This window comes from Bactrocera neohumeralis, chromosome 6 (genome assembly GCF_024586455.1).
Source record: "Bactrocera neohumeralis isolate Rockhampton chromosome 6, APGP_CSIRO_Bneo_wtdbg2-racon-allhic-juicebox.fasta_v2, whole genome shotgun sequence".
In the NCBI taxonomy this organism is placed as follows: Eukaryota; Metazoa; Arthropoda; class Insecta; order Diptera; family Tephritidae; genus Bactrocera; species Bactrocera neohumeralis.
The window spans coordinates 64,884,138-64,910,473 of record NC_065923.1 but is presented as its reverse complement, the minus strand read 5'-3'; the positions used below and the strand labels follow the sequence as shown (position 1 = coordinate 64,910,473).

The 26,336-nt window shown below is 37.6% G+C and overlaps 2 protein-coding genes across 2 annotated transcripts in view; one reads left to right on the top strand and one right to left on the bottom strand.

Moving 5' to 3' along the window:
* The window catches only part of LOC126761687 (uncharacterized), a 60,121-nt gene that overhangs the window by 11,794 nt on the left and 21,991 nt on the right, over positions 1-26,336 (top strand). Inside the window, exons 5-10 of the mRNA XM_050478047.1 lie at positions 16,225-18,481; positions 19,323-19,509; positions 19,566-19,633; positions 19,693-20,375; positions 24,113-24,267; positions 24,328-24,544. Of these exons, the coding sequence (XP_050334004.1) occupies positions 16,225-18,481; positions 19,323-19,509; positions 19,566-19,633; positions 19,693-20,375; positions 24,113-24,267; positions 24,328-24,544 (3,567 nt within the window). The remainder of the gene's footprint in view (positions 1-16,224; positions 18,482-19,322; positions 19,510-19,565; positions 19,634-19,692; positions 20,376-24,112; positions 24,268-24,327; positions 24,545-26,336) is intronic.
* Positions 1,385-10,761, bottom strand: LOC126761678 (17-beta-hydroxysteroid dehydrogenase 13-like). The gene is made up of 6 exons (XM_050478035.1): positions 10,547-10,761; positions 7,451-7,606; positions 7,213-7,389; positions 7,063-7,135; positions 2,755-3,061; positions 1,385-2,680 (listed from the first exon to the last, which is right to left on the bottom strand). Exons 1-6 carry the CDS (start codon positions 10,703-10,705, stop codon positions 2,623-2,625), a joined length of 930 nt encoding a protein of 309 aa, XP_050333992.1. The 5' UTR covers positions 10,706-10,761; the 3' UTR covers positions 1,385-2,622.

Below are 26,336 nucleotides of genomic sequence, written 5' to 3'. Positions count from 1 at the left end.
CACCTATTAGTTGTTGTTGTATGGTGAACATTGCTATCCGTTGATTGCGAGTATCCGCTAATTTACACATAAAATAACACATATTTATATACTATGTACACATATACTTCAGATCGGAAACAGCACCAGTTCGCTGGAGATAACAGAAAATACAGTTCTATTATTAGGAAGAGATGAGCCTATTCGCGATCGTAAGCCGCGTCCGTAATTAGAAGAGAGCGCAGTTTCTGTAATTGAAATTTGTCAAAACCTAGTACCTGCGCTTTATAATGTGTCAGGAAAGACTGACAGGCTTGGCAATAATACCAATTGAAAATGAAGTGACACAACCCTTAACAAAAAATCAATTTTGCCAAACTTAAACTTTTTGTGATATTACGGTTTTCAATTCTGTGTCAGTAGAATTGAATAGATTATTAAACAAGTAAGGAAGGGCTAAGTTCGGGTGTCACCGAACATTTTATACTCTCGCATGATAAAGTGATAATCGAGATGTCATTATCCGTCATTTACATATTTTTTTATTTTGCTGTAAAATTAATTAGATTAGTAGTTCCTGAGATATGGTTTTTGGTCCATAAGTGGGCGACGCCACGCTAGTTTTCAATTTTTAAAACAAGCCTGGGTGCAGCTTCCTTCTGCCATTTCTTCCGTAAAATTTAGTGTTTCTGACGTTTTTTGTTAGTCGGTTAACGCACTTTTAGTGATTTTCAACATAACCTTTGTACGGGAGGTGGGCGTGGTTATTATCCGATTTCTTCCATTTTTGAACTGTATATGGAAATGCCTGAAGGAAACGACTCTATAGAGTTTGGTTGACATAGCTATAGTAGTTTCCGAGATATGTATAAAAAACTTAGTAGGGTGCGGGGCCACGCCCACTAATACGATCCTCCTTTGTGCCGAATTTCACTTTAATATCTTTATTTATAGCTTAGTTATGACACTTTATAGGTTTTCGGTTTTCGTCATTTTGTGGGCGTGACAGTGGGCCGATTTTGCCTATCTTCGAACTTAACCTTTTTATGGAGCCAAGAAATATGTGTACCAAGTTTCATCATGATATCTCAATTTTTACTCAAGTTACAGCTTGCACGGACGGACAGACGGACGGACGGACAGACAGACATCCGGATTTCAACTCTACTCGTCATCCTGATCACTTTGGTATATATAACCCTATATCTGACTCTTTTAGTTTTAGAACTTACAAACAACCGTTATGTGAACAAAACTATAATACTCTCCTTAGCAACTTTGTTGCGAGAGTATAAAAATTTCAATTACTACTAAGCAATTTTAGGAAAACAAAAATAGGCTAACAAAAATATTTTGTTTATAATTTAAAACTATTTTAATCACTTATTTTGTACAAATACATACATATAAAGGTAAACAATTTGAGCCTCTGGTGAAGCATCCCGAAGCTAGAGACCGAATTTGTTTGCAGGTTTTAGAAAGCCTCGCCTAGAACTCTCACATCTCAGCAATTACTCAAGGGATTGCAAACCAATTTGATCCCTAACATTATTTCGCCTGTTTATACTGCCCAACCTGCATAATAATACTTGACAAGATATATAGGGTTTGTCCGGAAAGTAATAGGACAGATTTTCTTTCGCCGCGACTGTACTTCGGGAAGAGGTCGCTTATTATTCGTTTAATTGCCCAAATGTTAAATTTATCAAAATCTATGGTACATTACATTGTGTCGGAGTACTTGAACATGCGCCAGCTTTTTTTTTGTTTTTTTTTTATTTTGGAGATGGAATCTTCGAAAGATACCGTCATTTTTCCGGACGGTATGCACGATTCGTATTGGCCGCTAAAACACTATCCCACACTTGTTTTGACTCTGTCATAAACCGGACTATGTTATCCGGTGTCACTTGTTCCGTTGTCAGTTTCTGTAGATCGGCTCTCTCCTTTTCATACCGTCGGCAGAAAAAGGAGATATGCAGCGCGTTTTCTGCGCTGCTGTCGCAGAAGAAGGATTCGTCCCATCGTCATTTCCATATTTATAGAGATACTCTCTAAAACACCCGTCTCTCGCCAAAAACTGCGTCAGATAGAAATCTGTTTCTCCATGTTTCCTATCTAGCCATGTTTGTACGCTTCTAATTAGCCTGTGGGTCCATCTCTCCGTCGTAGCTGCATCCCATCGTTTTTGCCACTCATTGAGGCTTGTTTGCCTCTTTTCCTCGCGTTCTTCAGCTGTTAATCGCCTACCCAGTCTTTTAGACCTGTCGTATACTTTTTTGAGTTCCATGGCCATTATCTTTGGTGACATGATGCCTGCTAAAACCCCAAACGCTTCGTGGGATACCGTACGAAATGCACACGTGACCCTTATGGCACTGAGCCGCATTGAAAATTTCGCTTTCTTAGCTTACGTTTTTTGCTGTAGTACTGTTCCCCTGAATATTAATGAAATCTTCCCCTTAAGAAGACTTTTCCCTCATATGCCTCATATATTAAATTTAAAACTATTTTTTTTTTTGTTTAATTTCATGTAATCCTATTATTGGTATTAGATATTTGAATTTAATTAAGCGATAATATTTCTGAATCTGAATATGTTCAGTTGCCTTCGAAGAAATGGTTTCTTTACTTGTTACTGTCCTAACGGTTTTTTACAAATGCAGTAATCAACCAATCTTGAACTCGTTGTGGCAAAAGTCTACAAAGACAAGAAATAATAATTTTATATTATTTAAAATTCATATATGTTTTTAAATGGTTGTAATTATTTACACTTGGAGACGATAGATGAGGGCAATGATACTCGGTATAATAACCTCCACTTCACCACATAACATTCCCGATACAGCTCTCTGCGCGACTTCTTCGCCTTCTAGTAATGGATATAACTTAGTGAAGCCTACATCTTCAGCTACCTGGGTAACCCTAGCGTTAGTTCGAGTAAAATGAGGAAATACGGTAGTGCAGTGAATATCACTGAATCCTTCCATCTTTAGTTCGACTCGCCGTATTCGCATTAGGGTACGTACAGCGAATTTAGTACTGGAATAAGGTTCGGACTGCGCCAATGTTTGTAGACCTAGGTAAAAATGTAATTCAAAACAATTGTAAGTTTTTTATATAGACATAGATTTTTATATCTTTATACATAAAAAGTACGTGTCACGTTGTTTGTCGGCGATGGACTCCTAACCTACTGTAACGATTTTAGTAAAATTTAGCCACCTGTGTCCAGTTAGAACCGACTTAGAAGATAGGATAGTAAAAACAACTCATAAATAAAAAAGTTTAGTAAAAGCTCTTTTAAGCGGACATCTCTATTAACCATGCATATTTTTGATGTTTCTCAAGTACAATCCGTAAAGCGGACAACTCTATTAACTGAACAGAAAGGCTGGTAACCAGACATTGAGAAAGCAGACATAAATTCGTTATTTTTGCGGTGGTCATCAAAAGTCAGCAACGTCACCTGAGATGGTTCGGAAAGTGAAGAAGCCACTTGAGCGAAATCCACGACGAAGTGCCAATCAAATGGCTAAAAAACTGAAAATATTCAACCGCAGCATCCGACGCATATTGAAAAATGAGCTCAAGGTCAAGCCTTACAAGTTCCAAAAGGCCCATGATCTCACACCGAAGCAGCAACAAGTAAGACTTGAGAGAGCAAAGCAGTTGCTTCGCTTGGTCGAAAGCGGTCAAATTCCGGACATTGTGTTTTCTGACGAAAAAGTTTTTCCATTTGAGCAATTCGTAAACTCTCAAACCGATAGGGTTTACTTGACCGACCGTTCATACGAGAATCTAAGTCATCGGTTGGCCACCAGGAGGCAGCACCCGCCACAAATAATGGTTTGGGCCGCTGTCACCGCAGATGGGTGCTCTCCAATTGGTTTTATCGAGCCTGGCATCAAAGTAAATGCGACATATTATCGGGAAAGTGTTCTGGAGGCTGCTTTGAAGCCGTGAGCAAACAAACATTTCAGTCGCAAACCATGGACGTTTCAACAAGAATGGCTGAAAAACAACGTCCGAACTTCATTACGACCACACAATGGCTCTCGAATTCACCATATGCGAATCCAATGGATTATTCGCTCTGTGTCATTTTGGAGAGCAAGATCCGAAGTAAAAAATACACCAGTCTCGAGATGCTGAAGAAAGCCATTGTCCGTGAGTGGGCCAAAATACCGGCAAGTCACATTCGGGCAGCTTGCGATTCGTTTTCTGACCGTCTCAAGTTCATAGTTAAGGCAAAAGGTGGTCGTATCGAGCAATAGTTAATTGGTCCTGAATTTATGATTATTTTCACATATTTTGTAATTTAAAAGAAATAAAAATTATTTTCGAAACCGAATTTATGGCTTTTTTAAGTGGCTAAAAATAAATCAATACCTGATTACCCCAGAGTTATTAAATTTTACTTTCGAAATGGCATGAGAGGGCTTTATGAGACTCGGTGTCAAACTTGGACAATGAGCATGGTACCGCCTAGTTATTTATTTGCTTATTTTAATATGACTTGTAAATAAATTTACAGACATACAGACTGTGCCCAAAAAATAAAGTGCCATTTGAATTTAAACTGCGCGCGTCGAAGGATTTGGAGAATTATTTTTTTTTTAGGTTGGTAGTAGTATCAGTCACATTTATGTCAAATTTCATGTGAAAATATTTATTAGTGTTTGAGATACGTGTCGTTTTGTGAGCTGCTAAAAGTGATTTTTTCGTTTTTTGCAATGTCGAAATTTGTTGAGCAAAGAATTTGCATTACATTTTTTTTACGGAATCAATTTTCTGCTGCGGATACGTTGAGGATGGTGCAGAAAGACTTTGGTGATGAGGCTATGTCTAAAAAAAATGTTTACAAGCGGTATAGTGAGTTCCAAGCCGGCCGTGAACGTGTCGAAGACGAAGAGCGTCCAGGGCGACCATCAACCTCAACCGACGAAGCTCACGTTCAACAAATCACAGATTTGGTGTTGAAAAATCATCGATTAACAATTAGAGACCTTGCTGATGAAGTTGGCATATCGAAAGGCTCAGCCAATCCATTTTGAGGGATGTTTTGGGCCTCAAGCGCGTCAAATCTCGACTGGTACCGAAAACATTGACTGTTCACCAAGCTCAAAAGACCGCTCCGGGGACACCGTTTTTATACGATAGAGGAGATTCAAGCCGCAGCGAAGACGGAACTGAAGGCCATCCCAGAAAGTGACTACAACCAGTGTTTCGAAGATTGGAAAATCCGTTGGCATAAGTGCATTGCATAGGGAGGGGATTACTTTGAAAGGGATGAAATTGATTTGGAAGCATAAATAAAGAATTTTCAAAAACTGGCTGCTTAGGTCTTCGTCCCATTTTGTAAAGAAACATATTAATTCCGTACTTATATGTACATTTCAACTCTAAATTAATTTTAATAGTATAGGATGTAGATGTTTGCTTATATTTAGCGAGGTACCTTTTTATATCTTTTTCGGTGCAGTTGTTGATTAAGAAAGTAGGATGAGTGTGTGCGTCTTTTGCTAATTTATCGGCGTTTTCGTTACCTGTAATGTTTACATGGGCTGGCGTATATAAAATTTGTATGTTTTTGCCTCGTAAGAGAGTCTCTTTGACCCTACGCGTGAGAATATCACTAATATTCACCGATTTCAAAGCATTTATTTATGAGAGACTGTCGGTGCATATTATTAGAATACGACCGTTCTAATTTTCGAGGTGACGATAGACGTGTAGCCAGGCAAAAGCCCATTTGAAGGTGTTTTCAAATTTCTTTGAACCATCACAGTACCAAATTAGCCAGTCCTTTTGTTTCCATTTTTGCACTTCCTCGGCATGTAGTTGCCTTAAAGCAAATGGGTTCGTGCTATTTTTGGGAAAACCATTGGATGTGAAAAGAGATTTTGCAGATTCCCAGGGACGACTGAATACTTTGTAGGTTTTAGTTTTGATAAATCTATGCCTATCTTCTTAGCCATTTTAAAGATTTCTGTCTATAATATGATTGTGAAACACTGGATCTGGAAGATTGCAGTTCCGCTTCTTGCATATACTATATGTAGGTGCTTACACTTTTCAAAATTAATAGATGTACCCGATGTTAATGACCAATTTGTAAATAAAGTAGACAAGTTCTGGATCTCAGGATCCAATCAACCGATTTCGACAAAATTTAGCACGTAACATTCCTTTAATATTTCCCTGTTACAGTGTGAAAATGGGCGAATTCAGACTACAACCACGCCTACTTTCCATATAACACAACTTTAAATTCCACTTAATTCTGTCACTTTCCAGAACACAAATCAACAAGAAATTAATATAATGGAATAAAACTTTGCAAGAATAATGCCTTTAGTGTGTGCCACCTTATGACCAAAAATTGCCCAAATCCAGCGAAAACTGTTCAAACTCCTAGGTACCGAATAGTTTATCCCAGTACTTATTTTTATTTTTTTTTTTTTTTGATCGAAAATATGGGTCACAGTGTGATATACATATATAGTATGTATAAGTGAAATTCAGGGATAATACTTCTCTAAGAATGGTATGTCTGTAGGCCAAAAATGGGTTGAATCGAGCAAATACTCCTCGTAGCCTCAACATACCTAATTTAAAGATTTTTGAACTTCTGGGTGACTTTGAACCGCTATGAGTTATCTCCTCGAAAATGAAAGAGTGGATTTTACTTATAATAGTGTATATTTTTATTTAATATAGATAAATTTGTGCGAAAACTTGACCTAGCCCCTATATAAATAATATCAGGATTTTCGAACATCCGCCTGACTTTACTCTATTGTTTTTTGAGTACGGGGCATGGTAAAAGTAGTTGGTATTGAGAAAAAGATTTTCGTTTTCCTATCAAACGTTATATATATAGTTATATGTGAGTGTGTGAGTTATATATGGTATATGTACATCTAAAACTGTTTAGCTCTTGATCCTCTAGTTGACGTTTTACACCTCAAAGCGTTTCACTGGCTTTGATTCTTGCAAACTGCAAGAGTATAAAATGTTCGGTTGCACCCGAACTTAGCCTTACCTTACTTGTTTCTGAAAGTATTTGTAACCTACCGGATAAAGAACACATGCCCATAAGATAACCTTTCCTGGCACGCTTCATATTCTCCATGAAGACACGATTTGTCTGAAAAAATTTTAATAAATGGTGTTTTAATCTACTTTGATTTCAACGCCATTTTGTTAAACTCTTCGATAACTCACCCAGAAATGTGAAGTATAATTAACATTTATCATCGTTTCAATGTCCTTCACTGTGGGATTCAACCTATCTGGATGAAACAGTAAGCCCGCATTATTCACGAGTATAGTGGCGGCGCCAATGTCATTGGTTAGCTTTTCATTGAGTTCCACAATTTCATCGTATTTGGTGACATCCACCTATTACAAGAGCCATTATTGGACTAATTGAGCTGTGTAAATTAACTGTTAATTGACTCACCTTATAAGCTTTTGCTTTGACGCCATATTTCTCGGCGATTTCTTTAGCTGTCGTCACAGCTAAGTCGTAATTGATATCACATATAGCAACATGGCAACCCCTCGCCGCCAATTCTGTGGCGATATTTTTACCCAATCCACTAGCTGAACCAGTGACCTTGAATTTTTTTTAAATTTGCTATTAACAGAGTATTCAATTTAGTAATATTTCGCTAAAAATATGGTGTACAAGAGCATCGTCATGAATGGAATTATAGTACGTCTAAAGTGGTTATCTCAGAGAATAAATGAGATAACTAAATTACGGCGATTACGTTTTATCAAAAACCTAAGCCTGCGGGTGGTACAAAGCCTTCAAAAACGGTCGACAGATCGTTGAAGACATGGCTCGTTCGGGATGACCTTCAACCTCTTCAGCTGATGAAAATATTAAAAAAGTAAAGGATATGATGCTTTGAAATCGTCAGACAACTGCTAGAGAGGTACTCTTAGGAATAGAGCTCGTCATCTCGCGCGAGGACATTCAAATGACTTTGGTGGATATTTTAAGTACGAAACGCGTTCTTGCTCGACTCGTCCCGATAAAGCTGAATTTTTTTCAAACAGAGTACCGTAAATTGGTCTCTTTGTACATTCTTGATCGTGCAAATTCCGAACCCATATTCATGGAGAACTGCCGCTGAGACATGGTATTATGATTTTCACATGCAAATAAGTCAACAATCATCAGAATGGGGGGAAAAAACGAGTCGAAACCAAAACAACCACGCCAGAGTCGCTCAAAAATCAAAGTTAAGCTCATTGTTTTTTTCGATATCCGTGGTTTGGTGCATCATGAATTTGTTCTGGAGGGACAGATAATCAATAAGGAATTCTGTTTGGCGTTTGCGTGAAAGCATCCGTCGAAAACGCCCAGATTGTGGAAGCACAATATATGGATTTTACACAATGATAACGCACCATAGCAACGAGCCATGATTGAGGCCTAAATCGCATTGCTTTGAAGGCGACAAAATAAATATTGATAAATATATAAATATTTGCGTTTTATTTACAATTTCCGTGACTATTTATATCCCGGACCCTATGCATATTAAGCTTGCAACAAAATTTATAAAACTCAGAAGGAAAAATGGAAGACTCTAGGTAAATAGGTTCGTAGGTTGGATAGCTGACCCTTAGAGGACCATTGTAAAACCACTGGGAATAAAATGTCCTCACTCTAGTATGTTCTCTCTGAACCACCCAATATTTATGATGACGTTTATCTTTACAAAATGATTAATATGTGCACTTCCGAGTTATCGTCAAGAAACCCTTGACCGATAGTTGCGAGTATTTTCCGATACAAGCCTTGCATTCGTATAGAAATGTTGTACAGTGGCTGTGTGGTATAACAAGGCATGCCTTTTGACTTTTAAAAAAGTAAAAGTAAGGGATTCCCTCCACTGAGGCTCAGCCATATCTATAACATGTTTGTCGTTTAAATATCTAGAAGTATCGAGAGGCATACATATTCTCTCCTTTTCGTAGTGTAATTGCTTCAGTTACCAAGAATAATGCAGATTTATGGCGAAATGGGAAGTTAGGTCCTCTAAGTTAGGGAGGCATTATTTTACTATCTTCGATGAAACTCGTAACTGCCTTCCACCCGTTTAAATGTATAGTTACTTGTCCCCGTCCACCTTACCACTATCCCATTCTTCTCTAGAGAGGAAAGCAATATTTGGAACCGAATTTGAGTTTAGTTCTAAGGAATTCAGAAACTCTTTAATTAAATAAACTTATAAAATTCCATCTAACACCTGTCTGATTTGGAATTTGATCTGCTTCACGGAAAACCATACTGCCGTTAGCATGATAAAATTATATAAAAAGGGTTTACAGAAACCAGCTGCAATGCCTTGCAAAAATAATCATAGTTGGATACTGCAAGAGAACAATGATTCGAAACACTGTAACCAATGGAAACAAGAAAACCATTTTGTTACTTTCGATTGGCCATCACAACTATCAGCTAAAAATTCAATGTAGAATATTTGGGCTTTAAAGAGAGCCAAAGTATAAAGAAAACTTTTAACGGCTGCAAAATATTTCATTTGAGTCCAATTTTCGATGACTCGTTCGAGTATTTCTAATAGTAACAGGCAAATTTCACGTGTTATGTTTTGCTCCAAAGCCTGAGTCGAAGCGAGATTGTCCGATAGACTTTAGACTTTACATATCCCGACAGGAAAAAGTGGAACGGTGTGATATCACACGATCTCGATGGCCAATCGCCCAAAAAGGTGAAATTATTTGCTCACCGAAGTGTTTTCTCAATAACTCCATTGATTGATGCAATTTGATTGGAAACGTCGCTGTCTAGTAGAAACCAAATATCGCCGAGATCATGCGCTTCAATTTCAGGCATCAAAATGTTGGTTATCAAGGCGTAATAACGGTCGCCGCAAACCACATCAAATGGCTGTTTTTTCTGGATGAACTGGCAGCTCTTAAATCTCCTCTGGTTGCTCTTCGTTCCAAATGCGGCAAGTTTGCATGTTTGCATACCCATTTAGCCTCATAGCTGAGCAAAACTTGGCTCGAAAACATCGAATCTTCTTGGAATTTTTCAAGAGTCCATAGAGGAAAGGTCAAGCGGCTTCAGTTCTTGCCCAAGTTGTATACGCTTTCAATTTAAGATCTCTACGTGAAATGCGCCAAATCACTCCATATGTCAGTCGGAGTTACAGCGAACGGCGCCGAATTTGTTCTCCACCGTCTTCGTTTACACTCTCTCAGCTACGTCTGCTATATTTTCTTCACTGCGTGCTGGACATTGTCTATTTGATTCAGTATTAACCAATAATTAATCTCGGGTCTCAAAATGGGTGTTGGTGTTGCAAATAGTATGCCCAGTACGCCGATTTTATTGACCATAAGGTCTTTCCACGATGAAATGCTAAACAATACTAAACAAAAATAAACTGACAGCTTGACACGACTCAAGCGCGATCTGACAAAAAAGAAAGGATATTGGAAAAAGTACCTCTACTTGGATCACCCATTATCTATTTTTTATATTATATTATGGTAAACATTTCAATGCACTTACAACGGCCACTTCATTTTTGATAGATTTTTCCTTTTTGCGTCGGCAACTTTCAATATTGGTAACTATAGTAGATACTACAAGCACTATAGGATATATGACAATCACCACTAATATATAGGTGGTCAAGGTAAGCGCTTTGTGCAAACTTTTTCCAACCATTTTTGAAACACAAGTACAAGTTTTAACACAGAACTAAGCGTAAAGATATCACTGAAGTAAAATTTCTCTATGAAATTACTTCGGTGTCGTCTTATAAATATCTGTTAAAACTTGAGAAAAAAATTTTTATTAGTATTCATAAAAATCAATAAATTTAAATTACATTACAATTTAATAATTACAATTATGTAAATTATTAATTTACAGAATAAGAAACTAAGCTAACGCAATTAATTGCTGTGTATATTGCAATGCTATACTAGTGAGAAACTAGCTGCAAGATTTTCAGTCCTAATGTCGCCGTGAATATTGAGTACGTGACTACCTTTCCATGAGTATTTTTATTAAAAAATGTTAAAAATGCATAAAACCAATGCCTCAGCCGCCACCTTTAGGTGAAATCGATGTGTGATTTCGGAACTACTCAACCAATTTAACCTAATGCCGTCAATGACATACCTCGAAGGTTAACCAACTTCAGACCATTCGCGCAGCTGTCGCACTGGAATCAGCTGTTTATAAATTTGCTGAATGATAGTTCGGAGTATTGTTCACAAGTGTACAAAAGCGTTTTGCCAAAAGTGAACGCAAAAAACAGTGATCAGCGATGGAATTCAAACGTAATAGTGTGATTCCTTTATATTTAGCTGGAAGATCACAGCCAGCAATTGTTCGTGAGCTCAAACACCTTAATGTGAATAAAGTTTTTGTTTATCGCACCATCACTTGTTACAATGATACTGGTAGCAACGCAAAACGCCATCGAGGTGGTCATCAAAAGACTGCAACGGCACGTGAGATAGTTCGGAAAGTGAAGAAGCGACTTGAGCGAAATCCACGACGAAGTGCCAATCAAATGACTAAAGAACTGAAAATATGCGACCGCAGCATACGACGCATATTGAAAAATGAGCTCAAAGTCAAGCCTTACAAGTTCCAAAAGGCCCATGATCTCACACCGAAGCAGCAACAAGTAAGACTTGAGAGAGCGAAGCAGTTGCTTTGCTTGGACGAAAGCGGTCAAATTCCGAACATTGTGTTTACTGACGAAAAAATTTTTCCAATTGAGCAATTCGTAAACTCTCAAAACGAGAGGGTTTACTTGACCGACCGTTCATACGAGAATCTAAGTCATCGGTTGGCCACCAGGAGGCAGCACCCGCTACAAATAATGGTTTGGGCCGCTATCACCGCAGATGGGCGCTCTCCAATTGTTTTCATCGAGCCTGGCGTCAAAGTAAATGCGACATATTATCGGGAAAGTTTTCTGGAGGCTGCTTTGAAGCTGTGGGCAAACAAACATTTCGGTCGCAAACCATGGACGTTTCAACAAGACTCAGCACCGTCTCACAAAGCGCGAGTGAACCAAGAATGGCTGAAAAACAACGTTCTGAACTTCATTACGACCACACAATGGCTCTCGAATTCACCAGATGCAAATCCAATGGATTATTCTCTCTTGGCCATTTTGGAGAGCGTTTTTTGACCGTCTCAAAATACCGGCCACATTCGGGCAGCTTGCGATTCGTTGGTTTGACCGTCTCAAGTTAAAGCAAAAGTTAGTCATATCGAGCAAAAGTGAATTGGTCCTGAATTTATGATTATTTTCACACATTTTGTATTATAATAAATAAAAATAATTTTCCAAACCGAATTTATGGCTTTTTTAATTGGTTACACTTCAAGGTCCCTGAAGGGGGTTCGTCGTGTGCAGTCCACTAGGATGACTGTCGATTGGACACCGAGAAATGATGGAGTCAGGTTTCATCCATTGCAAAATCTCGGGTTTTTTACGCTTGAACATTTCCAAACACAGGTCCGAATCATCAACTTGTCGTTTTTTGGTTAAAAGTGAGCTCACGGGGCGCCCACTTTGCACAGGGTTTTATCATACACAAATATTCGTGAAATATAAGATATACATGTTCAGTTGATATCTTATTTGGAACAACTTCACTTTACAGTCATCTAAACTTAGTTTGTGAACTTTGATGCTTTCGTTGGTAACAAACTTTTTTTGGGGTCCACTGCGTTCACCGTCTTCGATGCTCATTTCACCACGTCAAACTTGATTTTCTTGGGGCAGTGCCCGGAAACTCGTCATCAAGCCAAGTATTTGTTTTAATTGTATTTTTTCCCTTAAAAAAGAAATATTATAATAACACGCGAGATTGCTTTTATACATTTTTCTTCGAAATAACAAAAGTTGCTTCACTCAAAATGATATAGTATATGTAATTCACAAACTAAACTCCGACAGCTGTCAAATTGATACGCATTCCTTTTAAAGGTTAGGGCTAACTATAAATCATATGAGTTTAATTCCAGTAGTGACATCGATCCATTTTTTACTAATAGTATGCCTGGTTGTCTTATATTGGTTTTAATTGGGTGAATATTTCACTTACCCCCCATATACCCAATAGAAAAATTTTCGATCTCCCTGCTGACTTTATATCTACATATGCACGTATATCGGGCAATGTAGGATTTTTTTATTGAAATTGAGAGAACGTTTTTTCTAATTTGCTATTTGTATGTAATATACAAAAATCACAGTTTCATTTTTTCGCATTCTAATAAAAATTATAAGCAACAACGGAAACATTATTTATTTTTTTTATAATAGCACCTCTTAGTTGTTATTGTATGCGTGCAGCATATGCTGAATGCATTGCTATGCATTGATTGGGAGTTTCCGTTGATTTACACACAAAATATCACATAGTTATACATGTACATTGTGACAAAAAAGATCCCGGAAATTGTAAATAAAACGCAAAATATTTCATTATTCCTAAATATTTATTTTATCGCCTTCAAAGTAATACCCACCAGAATAATACACTTATGCCAACGGTTTTTCCACTCCTCAAAACACTTTTCCGTATTGAAATTATTTTAATCACTTATTTTAAACAAATATATAGTATACACAGAATTGTGCCTCCTGGGAAAAATCCCGAAGATGGACAAAACAAGCTACAGTTCGTAAATAACAAATATTAGATTAAGCAACTGTGGAAAATGTTTCGGACCTAAAGAGTCGGTACAATCTACTTTTCCTAGCAATATTATTTTGGATTTTTTAAACGTTTTTCTCCTCTTAAATCTCTTACATACTAACTATTTAAAGCCTTCTTTACAAGGTTACGTAATCTGCGCCAGCCCATAAATTTTAAAATGCATTCTTCATCTAATTTAGGAAAAGAAAATGCACAAAATGTTTCATTTTTTAAACAAAAAAACTTATGAATCAGCAATGAACATAATTTAAGAGCCATTTAATTGTCAATATAAAAATAAAACTGGCTCACTTAGTGTTAGAAAATTTATCATTTTTAGCCCCAACTTTTTTGTTACTGTAATTCAAATCAAAAATAATATGCGTTTTAATAATTGTTAACTTTTCCGACTAAAATTAATTGAAGTTCACTGAAAATACGTAGTTGGAGTTCATAATACCAAAAAAAAGTTGGATTGATTTGAAGTTTGCTTCAACTTCAATTAAGGGGGTATTCTAGTTTATAAACCCGAATTTTAGGTACTTTTTTTGACGCGATAAAAAAATAATCAAAAATTATTTTGACTAACCATTTTTTTACATGCTTTTTATTGATATTCTAAGAATACCAAACATAAATAATATAAGAAAAAATATTAAATTAAAAAAAGCTGCAGGTCGGCGAAGTAGAGACTGATGAAACAATGGCTTGTCTTGGTGTGCAGGAAATAAATACTTTCCGTGACCTAAAATGAAAATTTATGTGGAATCTGTGAAGAGTAAAAATATAGCTATCGCACTACGAAACATTTTTGAAAAAAAAAAAAATTTTTACAAAATGATGGAGGTTTGAAAAAAAAGTTTCGCATTTTCCCTGTTTTTTGTGGTTCGGAATTTTTTAAAAATAAAAAAAAAAAATCTTTCGAAAGCTCTTCGTAGTGCGATACTATAATGTATAAGAAAGCTCTGTGTAAAATTTCATGTGAATAGCTTGAGTAGAACTTGAGATATCATGCACACCGTTTCTAGAAAAGTAGTTATGAGAAAAACGAGTTTAAAATTTGAGAACTAGTCGCGCGCAGTCGGAGTCGGAGTCACAAAATGAGCTGTAACTCAGAAAATAATTTGAATTTCGAAAAATCCTCTTAGAGACATTTTCTTGAAGGGTTATACTATAAAAAAGCTAGCAAAAAACAATCGATTTTTCGAATTTCTGAACCAGAATACCCCCTTTGAGGGGTTATATACAGTTAGAAGGCCAAAAAAATGAATTTTTCCGGAATTTTTTCTGAGAAAACTTTTAAATTTATTGATCCAATAATTTTATTATGGTATCTTTTAACTGTATGTAAGACTTATTATGAGTAAAAGTATTTATTTGGAAAGGAACTACAGCTGATCTCCGGTAGCTTCTCTCAAAAACTGCGTTTCGCGGTGACCACTATATTTCTGAACTGGATCAACTGAAATTGAAAAACAAAACAGATTTCGTTAGAGTAATGTTAAGTCTAGTAATTAATTGACGAAATAAAAATATTACATTTTTATAAAAAAAATGGCGCTTTCTCATCTATTTTTTAACAAAATTTCGGCTTTAAATTGTTTATAAAAAAGTGTTTATCAGTGAGAAAAAATCTTCGATTAATTATGTACTAAAAAATATATTTAAGAAGCTCGTGTTAAAATATGAGACTAATCGTTTTAGCCGTGTAAAGTTACTTTTACTTTACATAGACTCTGAAACGCCTGGTATTGTTAACTTTTTACCGAAAATATCGAACAATCTGCGGAATATATATAGGGTTTGTCCGGAAAGTAATAGGACTGAGTCGATTTAAAAAAAATATTTATTGAACCAATCGTTACAATTCTTTAAAAACTTTCAAAATAGGCTCCTTCTGCGTCGATGCAGCGCTGGTAGCGAGATTTCCAAGCATTGAAAGCGTCGCAAAAGGCATTTTCCAGAATAGCCTTGTGAGCCGAGGTGCATGCTGCTTGGATAACCTCTGTCGTCGCTAAATGCTTGCCTTGCACCAATGATACTCTTCGGTCTACTCAGGCAATGAAGCAAAAAAGGGGTGTGCAGGCTGCGGAAGCGTTGGGATGCCGGCCTTGGTTAGGTAGCTGTTCACAAGAAAGGCGGTGTGAGGGGCGTTGTCGTGGTGCAACTTCCAATCGGCTGCGATTTCTTGTCGAACCCAATTGTACCTTCGTTTGAGTCTCTTGTGGACTTCCACGTAAAACTATATAATTAATCGACCGTCTGAGTACAAAACTTTGTCACATTGTCGTTGTTTGTCGAAGTCGCAGGTCTCCCAGCATGGTCTTCATCAACGACCTCTTCCCGGCCCTCCAAAAAGGCCTGGTGCCACCGAAACACACCAATTCTTGCTGCATCAACATCTGGGTACCATACCTCAACAATGAACTTTTACCATACCATACCGATTATTTTCTTTAACTTGTCACAACAACATTAACTCGAATTCTATATACTTTTATTTATTCCACGTAGCGCTCGCGAACCACTCCAAGCAATCATACATTTTCTGCCCGAGGAGTGTGGCTACGATATATTGCTACCACATCCGGAAGCCAAAGAACAACTTGCCAATATCATCGAGCAGATTCAGGTGGATATCTTTGAAATGCGCGCATTGGCATTAACAAAACCAGTCGGTTATATGCAACATTATTTACCCGTTATATCACGTTGCCTCGCCGAGAAGTATACAAACCAGATCTATGAACAACTCTGCCATTATTTGTACGACATCGAAGTGCTGCTGCAGCAATATGAACAGTATTATAGAAAGCCATTCCAAACCATCGATGTCGAAATGCCAATGAAGGTCAATGTAGAGGCACTACAAGAAATAGCCGAATCGTTAGATTTGCAGGGAACCTATTTAACCGCGCCACTACCTGCTATAGCCAGCGACGTGGCAACGGTTGCCATCTATTTTGATGGACTGCTCAATCAAATAGCGGAGCGCGTACGCAAATTGACGCCACAGCAGGCACAAATCAGCACCTTGCCGTACAAACAAGCGAGCGCCATGGACTTGAATCAAGAACTACGCGATGTCTACGCCACGGCTTTCGATAGTATTTTGAAGGTGCGACACTTTGAACGTTTATGCATTGCCGCCAATAATCTGCTATTGCACGAACTGCTACTCTATACAAATATCGACTCATTCGAAACGGTGCACTATACGAGTCTGGAGTATAATGCGATGCGTTCGTACATAGATAACGGTTGTTTGAAAAACGTCTTCCAGGTAGAAGAATACCATGAATTATCAGACAGAGACTTCTTTCAGTTGCCATATTATGCGAAATTATACTTTGGTGAGAATATAGTTAAGCAACATTTGCAAAAGTGGCTCAATGAGTATAACAGCTGCGAGGTGGATGAAATTATGCCCGGCTATAAGTTGTATCACTTCAAACGCGCATATAATGAAGTGAATGAAGAGCAACAGGTTGTAGTTTTACCATCGCCGCTCTGCTTTCGCGATTTTACGCTCTATCAAATGGAAGAGTTCATTGATGCCTTGGTCACGCCCGAAATGATACAGGCACAGTACGAGCAAAGCTATACGTCTATTCAAAGCTTAATGAAGAAACGTAAAAAGGACAAGGATAATGATGGCATAGATATGTCTATATTTATAAGACCGACATCTTTGAAATGGAAAAAACTCAAAGCATACATGGAAACACACATGAGTCAAGCTGTTGGCAGTCAAATACCATTACTACCGCAGTTGAGACCGACAGACATGTCGGTGCAAAGAAAGTCTTCACACATGGAAGGTGTACCCGGACTACCCTACAATCATCCTTTACTGCAAGGTTACAATCTCGAAGATGTACGTCAGGAAATACAGATAAAGAGCTCCAAATACTATTTCGAAGAGGGTGGTGTGGAATTATACGAGGAACGTTGGTGCTTCACCGATATGAATAAAAACTTATTGTTAAATGCAAATGATATTTTACTCAATATATTTCGACCGCGTTTTTGGAACACCTCAGTCTCACCATGTCTGCGTTTCACGAATAAAAATAATGTCTCATTGCGTCTATTAAACACTGCGAATGAATGCGCTAAAATTGTTATAAACTATCCCAATGGTTTGACCATATATCACAATGAGCAACAAGTCGAACAAGTATGGCATGTACTAGACACGTTCAATAGAGAAAAGAGTCGTTTGTTTATCGCCGAAGGTGCTGTTATTGTGCACTACCAAAACGACGAACTCATAACGGTGTTGCGTTATAATGGCGAAGTTTATCGCTTATATCAATATGAATTTCCCGAGGGTGAGGAAGAAGCCTTCCAAGAAATGACAGAAGAATTTGATTCTTCGCTGAAAATTGAACAAGTCGATAGCACTGCAACTAAAGGCACAGGACGACGTACAAAACGCGATACGAACAGAGATCAGGATGTGGATGATGAGAAGGAAAAGGATGAAGAAAAAACAAAAAAGAAAGTTAAGCTAAAAGCAAAAGAAAAGGGAGAGAATCCGAAAGATAAGGTTTCAGTTAAAGCCTCGGCACGTTCTAAGGCCTCATCACATAAATCCGTGGCTTTCGGAGAGCATAAACACAAAACGCGTAAGGAAATGCTTATTAAGTCAATCGACAATGAATTGAGATTTCTCAACGAACTCACACAAAAGTATTCGCTCAAATACTTGCACCTGATTGTGACGTCAGCAAATGGAAATATCGTGAACCTCACACATCGTGGTAAGGTGAGTGCTATAGTTGTGGAAACTACGAGTTCTGTATCTTAGAATTTAGACAATATTTGATTTCGAAACCGACATATGGCTTGTAAAACCCTCCAATTGGGCTAAAAATCTTTCAAATCTTTAAGGGTCAGTTAAAAATTGGTTAACAGGCTTAAAAAATATAGAAAAATATTTTTAACGCGATAGTGGCTGGACAGTTTTTTAATCTGTATCAGTCTTTCGAAGGCGTTCAGTACTGCATAAGAATAATAACCATGTGTAGAAGCTCAAGAAATTACAGATTTAAGACATATGTAAAAAAGTAAAGACGGAGAACTCATTAGCTTTGAAGAACTAGACCATGTATATCGGATTTCAAGTCGACAGAAGCAGATTTTTAATTATTTGAGAAGGCCTACACTAAATATTACAAATATTTCTAATACGGCAAAGATTCTGAAAGTCCACTTTTATGGGTCTAAGTTTTTTGGAGTTCCTTCTTCTTATTGAAAATATTATTATTTGATTAGACGCAAATAACCCTAAAATAACAATGAGCTTTTGTAATCAAAGTTTCCCTATATGCATGAGATTAAAGAACAGAAGACTTGAAATTTCGACATCACTAAAAACTTCCAGTCTTCCATCATAACACGTTTAAGCCAAAAGACATAGTCTAAATTTAGAAAAACCTGAGCAATAGCAAAGAAAATGCTTTGCTTAAACCTTCTTCAACGCAAAAACTAATATATTTGAAGATTCTTATTGCGATTTGCGTATTGTACCTACAGCTTGAGCTTTTCTTCTTTAGCATAATAGCGTCTTAATTTTCTTTGCTTAACTCGTTTTTTCCTTATTCCAGGTCTACAAAGGTCGCTCTAAACCAACTATAGAATGGCACGACTATTTTGCGAACGAAAGCTATGCCGAACGCGGTGATGGTGTACGTATGATTTGGACCGCGGACTCTCTGAAGTGTTATCACAAAGATGGCACCGTTTTAATAACAAATATAGAGGAGAAAATTGAAGCATTCGGTTTCGATGCTGGTAAGTGCTTGAACTTGGCAAATATATTGAATACAATTCCGAATTTTAAATTTCAGACACCGCTGTGACACTGAGTTCTTCTCACATGGACGAGGACTTTGGCGATTACTCCGATAGTTTATCTGTAATAAGACACCGTTTTTTTTTTACTTGACCAAATTAACTACTTCCCATCCACTTTAGACTAGCCGTAATGTGAAAGATGGTCACCGTTCTAAGAGCACTTCACCTACGCACAAACAAACACATAAAAGCGTCACGCCGAAGACATCACCTTCCAATAAAGCTGGTAAAAAACTTAAACGCGAAGTGTCCGATGTCAAATCGGCATCACCACACTCACATGCTCCATCTGCAATGTCACATTATTTTATATCCGGCGAAGGTGAGGAGGCACGTAAATATGATGATCCTTCATATGTGTGTAGCCGCTATAGTAGCTTTCATATGTTACATAAAAAGTATGCCGAAGTGCAAATCGACTTGTACGAAGTGCCGGTAAATGATATTGTCATCACTATAATGGCCATTGATGGCATATCGGCATACATCTACAAAGTATTACCGACAATTGAAAATTTAAATTTGGACCAATACGCGGAGGTACCAAATTTTCGAGCCACAGGGGGTGAAGGTGTTACAGACACCCGCAAGAATACCGCAACTACTAAGAGCAGTTCAATTTACACCGCTGGCAGTGAACCGCATATGTCTGACTCGGGCAAGTATACGATTGAGGAGGAAATTGTCGTACAGACGGTAGTAAAAGTTAGTTTCGGCAATGCTTTGAACATATCAACCACTGAAGAAGCATGTGAACTCGGTTTGGAGTTGGAGCGTTATGATGAGGAGAATAACAAAGTACGGTAAGTTTGATAAGCGTGATCTTGTGCAAGTCTATCTTTAAAAGATAGAAGGCCAGTCTTATGTATTAAAAAATTAGCTAAGGGTTGACAAAGCTCGGATCCCAATTGAGGCAGAGGTATATACAAGTTCATGAAGACATACCCATGAAAACAACTGTCATTTGAGGAACAAAATTCCTTTTGAGAGGAATTACAACCTCACACTTCTTACTACTGATGTATTGGCAGCAGATATCATCTTTGTTATTGGTATTCAAAAATGAATTGAAGTTAGCTCAAATTTTGAAGAATTATCTCATAAACTCAAGTCACTCATCTGAATATTTTTATAAAAGGGAATAATGTGGATAAAATACTGATATCCCTTCCGACGAATTACAGGATCTCATTTCGGCCGCAAGTTCGAGCTTAACTCTGTTATAAACTCAAGAATTCATTGTAGTCATCCTCATAGGATGCCTGCGCGTGACGCGAATTTTAACAGACTGTGAAGACCCCAGATGGTTAAAGCGTAATCTTGCCAATGAGGAACAAGTGCATAAAAAAATGCTCCATTGTTTCCCTGGTGCCTTGCTCTAGACATTTCCTGCAGTCTTCTCGATCTGTCAGCCCCATTCTGCGGGCGTGTGTCGCCACCACACATTAACCGGTTTTATTGATATAATACTGACAAATTATCGGCGCCTAGTTCGATAAGAGTATTGGTTTATTGTGACTCTAAGTCTTGTCAGGAGCTAACTTTAAAAGCATTACTTGCAACAATTACTAACGCGACTGAAAAACCTGCATGACAATCCAAAGTTTCTTGTAAAACTAAACTGGGACATTGCGTCATTTTTTTTTCTCGAGCTTCGAACGCAGTTACCTTACAAAACAGAGTTCTAAATGTTCTATATATATTTTTTTCTATTTTAATCTTGATTTCACTCGTTAAACGCTATTTTGTGAGAATGAAGAATCGGAATTTTAAAACTCTCGAAAAATATTCAGTTTGTGCAGGAAGCTCTAGAAATTTGTATAAAGTACTACTCAAACCTTTCTAACTAAAATATTTGCATATACATACTTTAATCGCATGTCTAAATTTTACTGACCTACTCACATCCATACTTGGAAACAAGCATATACCAAAGCTTAGCGTAAAAACATCGCTTGAATTTCTCGCGCTACTCTCTCTCATCTGCACCGATACTCAACCAGAGTTTCCACCGCAAAATTGCGTGCAAATGACTAGATAACAGTCAACAAAAGCCACGCATGCAAACACTTCAATAAAAGAAATTTCAAGATTTTTACACACGAATTGGTTGAGCAGCTCGTTGTAGAATTTCTAATCGGCTAGAAGCCACCACTTGAACTTCCTTTCGGAAACTTCATTCACAGCTTAAACTCTTTTACTCGTTGCGCAACGCTGCAATGGCATTGCCACAGACGTTTCCTCACATAACTGCAACTACGCTTCCATCTAACTCAGTCCAATACCTCGCCAACAGACCAAACTCGCACCAAGCTTCCGCAAACGTGATAGACAGCTGAACAGAGTACTCATAGTTAAGAAGTTGTGTAACGTCGTCGATTAAACTAGTGATGTGTAGGTACTTTGCATTTATGATTAGAGCTATCACATAATGTGTGTATGCATATACTTACCCTGTAGGAAAATGTATTACTTCTGAATTGGTTACAATGTTAGTCATTTTTTCTTATAAAATGCTGGTAATTTTAGCATTGCGTTAACTGTGGTTCTGTGGATATCTATCCAATAGTTCCAAACTAATACCAATAGGTCAAAAATACGATATTCAGCACAATCGCTTAATTCTTTTTAGATCAACACTCACATTTTGGTAGAATTAGAAACATTTATCATTATTTTTTTATTTTATTTATGCCTATTTATAGTACAGGGTCCGGCACTCGAACTGTAACCAACTTCAGACCGTCCGCGCAGCTGTCGCATTGGAATCAGCTGTTTATAAATTTGCTGAATGACAGTTCGGCGTATTGTTCACAAGTGTACAAAAGCGTTTTGCCAAAAGTGAACGCAAAAAAAAAAATGATCAGCGATGGAATTCAAACGTAATAGTGTGATTGCTTTATATTTAGCTGGAAAATCACAGCCAGCAATTGTTCGTGAGCTCAAACACATTAATGTGAATAAAGTTTTTGTTAATCGCACCATCACTCGTTACAATGATACTGGTAGCAGCGCAAAACGCCATGGAGGTGGTCATCAAAAGACTGCAACGTCACGTGAGATGGTTTGGAAAGTGAAGAAGCGACTTGAGCGAAATCCACGACGAAGTGCCAATCAAATGGCTAAAGAAGAGAAAATATCCGACCGCAGCATCTGACGCATATTGAAAAATGAGCTCAAGGTTAAGCCTTACAAGTTCCAAAAGGCCCATGATCTCACACCGAAGCAGCAACAAGTAAGACTTGAGAGAGCGAAGCAGTTGCTTCGCTTGGTCGAAAGCGGTCAAATTCCGAACATTGTGTTTTCTGACGAAACAATTTTTCCAATTGACCAATTCGTAAACTCTCAAACCGATATGGTTTACTTGACCGACCGTTCATACGAGAATCTAAGTCATCGGTTGGCCACCAGGAGGCAGCATCCGCCACAAATAATGGTTTGGGCCGCTGTCACCGCAGATGGGCGCTCTCCAATTGTTTTCATCGAGCCTGGCGTCAAAGTAAATGGGACATTTTATCGGGAGAGTGTTCTGGAGGCTGCTTTGAAGCCGTGGGCAAACAAACATTTCGGTCGCAAACCATGGACGTTTCAACAAAACTCAGCACCGTCTCACAAATCCAATGGATTATTCTCTCTGTGCCATTTTGGAGAGCAAGGTCCGAAGTAAAAAATACACCAGTCTCGAGATGCTGAAGAAAGCTATTGTCCGTGAGTGGGCGAAAATACCGGCAAGTCACATTCAGGCAGCTTGCGATTCGTTTTTTGACCGTCTCAAGGCCATAGTTAAGGCAAAAGGTGGTCATATCGAGCAAAAGTGAATTGGTCCAGAATTTATGATTATTTTCACACATTTTGCACTTTAAAATAAATTAAAATTATTTTCCATATCGAATTTATGGCTTTTTTAATTGATTACACTTCAACCCTGTATAATTCTAACATAATTTTAAGCGAAAATTTAACTATCAAGATGGGATAAAAAATATTCCTCCCACCATCCACACCGTCGACCTGTTTCCTCTACACTTGACCTTAATATTTTTCATAGCATCATTAATTAATACAAATTCGGCGATGATGCACCTGTTCAGAACTAAAAGTTTATTAGTGCTCAGTTTCCTACTGTACATTTCAAATCCAGTGAAGGTGCAAGCAAGGCAAAAGGCATTGTATGGTTCGTGCAACATTGAGCTTGATGCTTGCTACTCCATTTCTGTGCGTCATTGCCTTCATAGCATTATTATCATTATTGTTCATACGTACATACGTATGTATGTATATAAAAATGCGTCTACATTATTTGTGTTTATTATTATTACTATTATGCAAATGAAAATGTTTTATCAACTGGAAAATTGCTGCGGTGCAGTTGATATAAGCTTACGCACCTTTGCACTATACAAATTATAAACTAAAAGTTGGCATTTACATATATAAGATTTTTTTTTTAATTTTAATAAACTATAAGTTCCAATTTCTAATTAAAATTTTAATAAATTATTATTACATATTTGAAATATTTTTAATTTTTTCTACACAGCGACAACTTGGAATTGCGTTTCGAGTTTAAGCAAAATATTACCGATCTCTTTCAATATTTTGTGGATCGCATATCGAATTTCAAAAACTATCAAAAGCCTAAATCGTGTGAATTGTATTTTTTGGAGCATCAAAATGAAGAGTGTCACACAACAGGTGACTATTTTAAGTATTTTGCTTTCTACACTATTTCATATATCTTTTCTTTAATACCAGGTTATCACTTCCTTTGTAAGCTACCGCCACCGATGGAATATAATTTCTCCGCTGGGAATACTTTTACCGAACTGAGACAACTGAAGAACGTCAAGCAACTAATGACTAATGATTATGCTTGGTTCGAGGAAGATATGAAGAAGTTTCCACGTTTCCCATTAAAACGAGAACGTGTGCCACCTATAAACGATACTTTTCCATTCGTTTTGCTCGCCAAGTAAGTAGATGGAGTGCAAAAAAAAATTAGTGACATATGTACATATAGAATCGCGATGTGTGGCATGTATACATAATTTGTTATCGAACGATCAATTCACCGTAACGTTTTATGCATATGTATTCCAGCTTTGGAAGACAACATTTCCGAAGAAATAAATGCTCGAAAAAGTTGCCCAAAATTGGACTTTCCGAATGGACCACCCAAGACGCAGCCGCGGTTTTAATGATGATATGAACTAACGTTTCATTTTATGCCAAGCTCTTAAAAAATCACCCGATTTCAATTTTATATATCTAGTCACTAACTTAATATGATATGCTAATTGCCCATTAATCACATAAAATTATGAGGAGAGTTTTATTCGCTTAAACAGCTTTCTTTCGTAAATTATAGAGTCTGAACAGGCTTTTATTGCATGTTTTCCCAAAAAAGATAGAAATTATGAAATCCGTACTCTCCTAACTCTGCTGGGTTATGTCGATATATCTGGTTTCCTAGTAACCACCACTGCTGAGACCTTGTTTCTCTCTAAGTCTGCTCACCATCCAAGCCCGTCTAATCATTAATATGACTATCATAGAGAGCACTTCACGTGGCCATGAGAAAATTGTCTCCTTATGAGAATAATACCTTAATATCGTTTGACTTTACAAAAGCATTAGACGCGGTGGTTATTTTATTATACATAGTGGACAGAACTCTTCGCAACAAGTATGCATTATTGAAACGGTTGGCAGATACTCTAAGTACCTCTCAGAGCTTACTGACTATTTTTGCTGGAACGATCTAACTTTTTCCCTCGTAAATCTATACGACCTTTAAAAATTGGACGAAATACTACAGAACAGTAGACACCTAAATAGCTCGGTGTAACAATCCTACACTTTTCACTCCAAACACGGCTGCTATTACGGCTAAATCATAAAATCCCAGAGGAAAAAGCCTTGTTGTTGGCTAGGCAATCAGCTGAATAGTTCTAACTATGGTCAAAGAGAGCACGTGAAAGTCGAATTATTTAGAGAGTGACAGAACATCGACTACCGTCATTAACTGCATGTCTCGCGCTCAGCTTCTTATTAAGTAGAGTAGCCGACAAGATGACTCCCTATCGTGCGACTTCTTCAATCTACTCCTGGGGAAAGTATTTCGAGCTAGAGATCTGAATAGAGAATGTACAATCTGCCACAAGAGTGTACAACTACTGGCGTACGCCGATGACATCGATATCAGTGGCCAAAACAACCGCGCCGTTAAGTCTCCAGATTAGAGAATGAAGCGACGCAAATGTGTCTGGTAGGGAACGAGGTCAAGACGAAATATCTACTGTCAGCAAACAGTCGTCGCACTCGCGATTTGGATCCCACGTTACTGTTGATAATCGTAACTTCGAAGTCGTAGATAATTCCGGCTATCTTGGAACCAGCATTGGCACCAACAACAACGTCAGCATCGAAATCCAACGCAATAATTCTTACCAACAGGTGCTACTTCGGACTCAGTAGGCAATTGAGAAGTAAAATCCTCTCTCGACAAACAAAGACTAAATTCTACCAGTCCCTAATCATACTTGCCCTGCTATACGGTGTAGAGGCACAGAAGATGACAACATCTAATGAAACGGTATTAAAAGTTTTCGAGAGAAAGGTTTCGCGAAAGATTAAAGGTCCTTTGCGCATTAGCAATGGCAAATACCGCAGTCGATTGAAGGATGATATACGACGTCATTACATAGTTAGCGAATTAAGAAACAGCAGAATGGCTAAAAACACTTCAGTTTTGAGAGTATTCG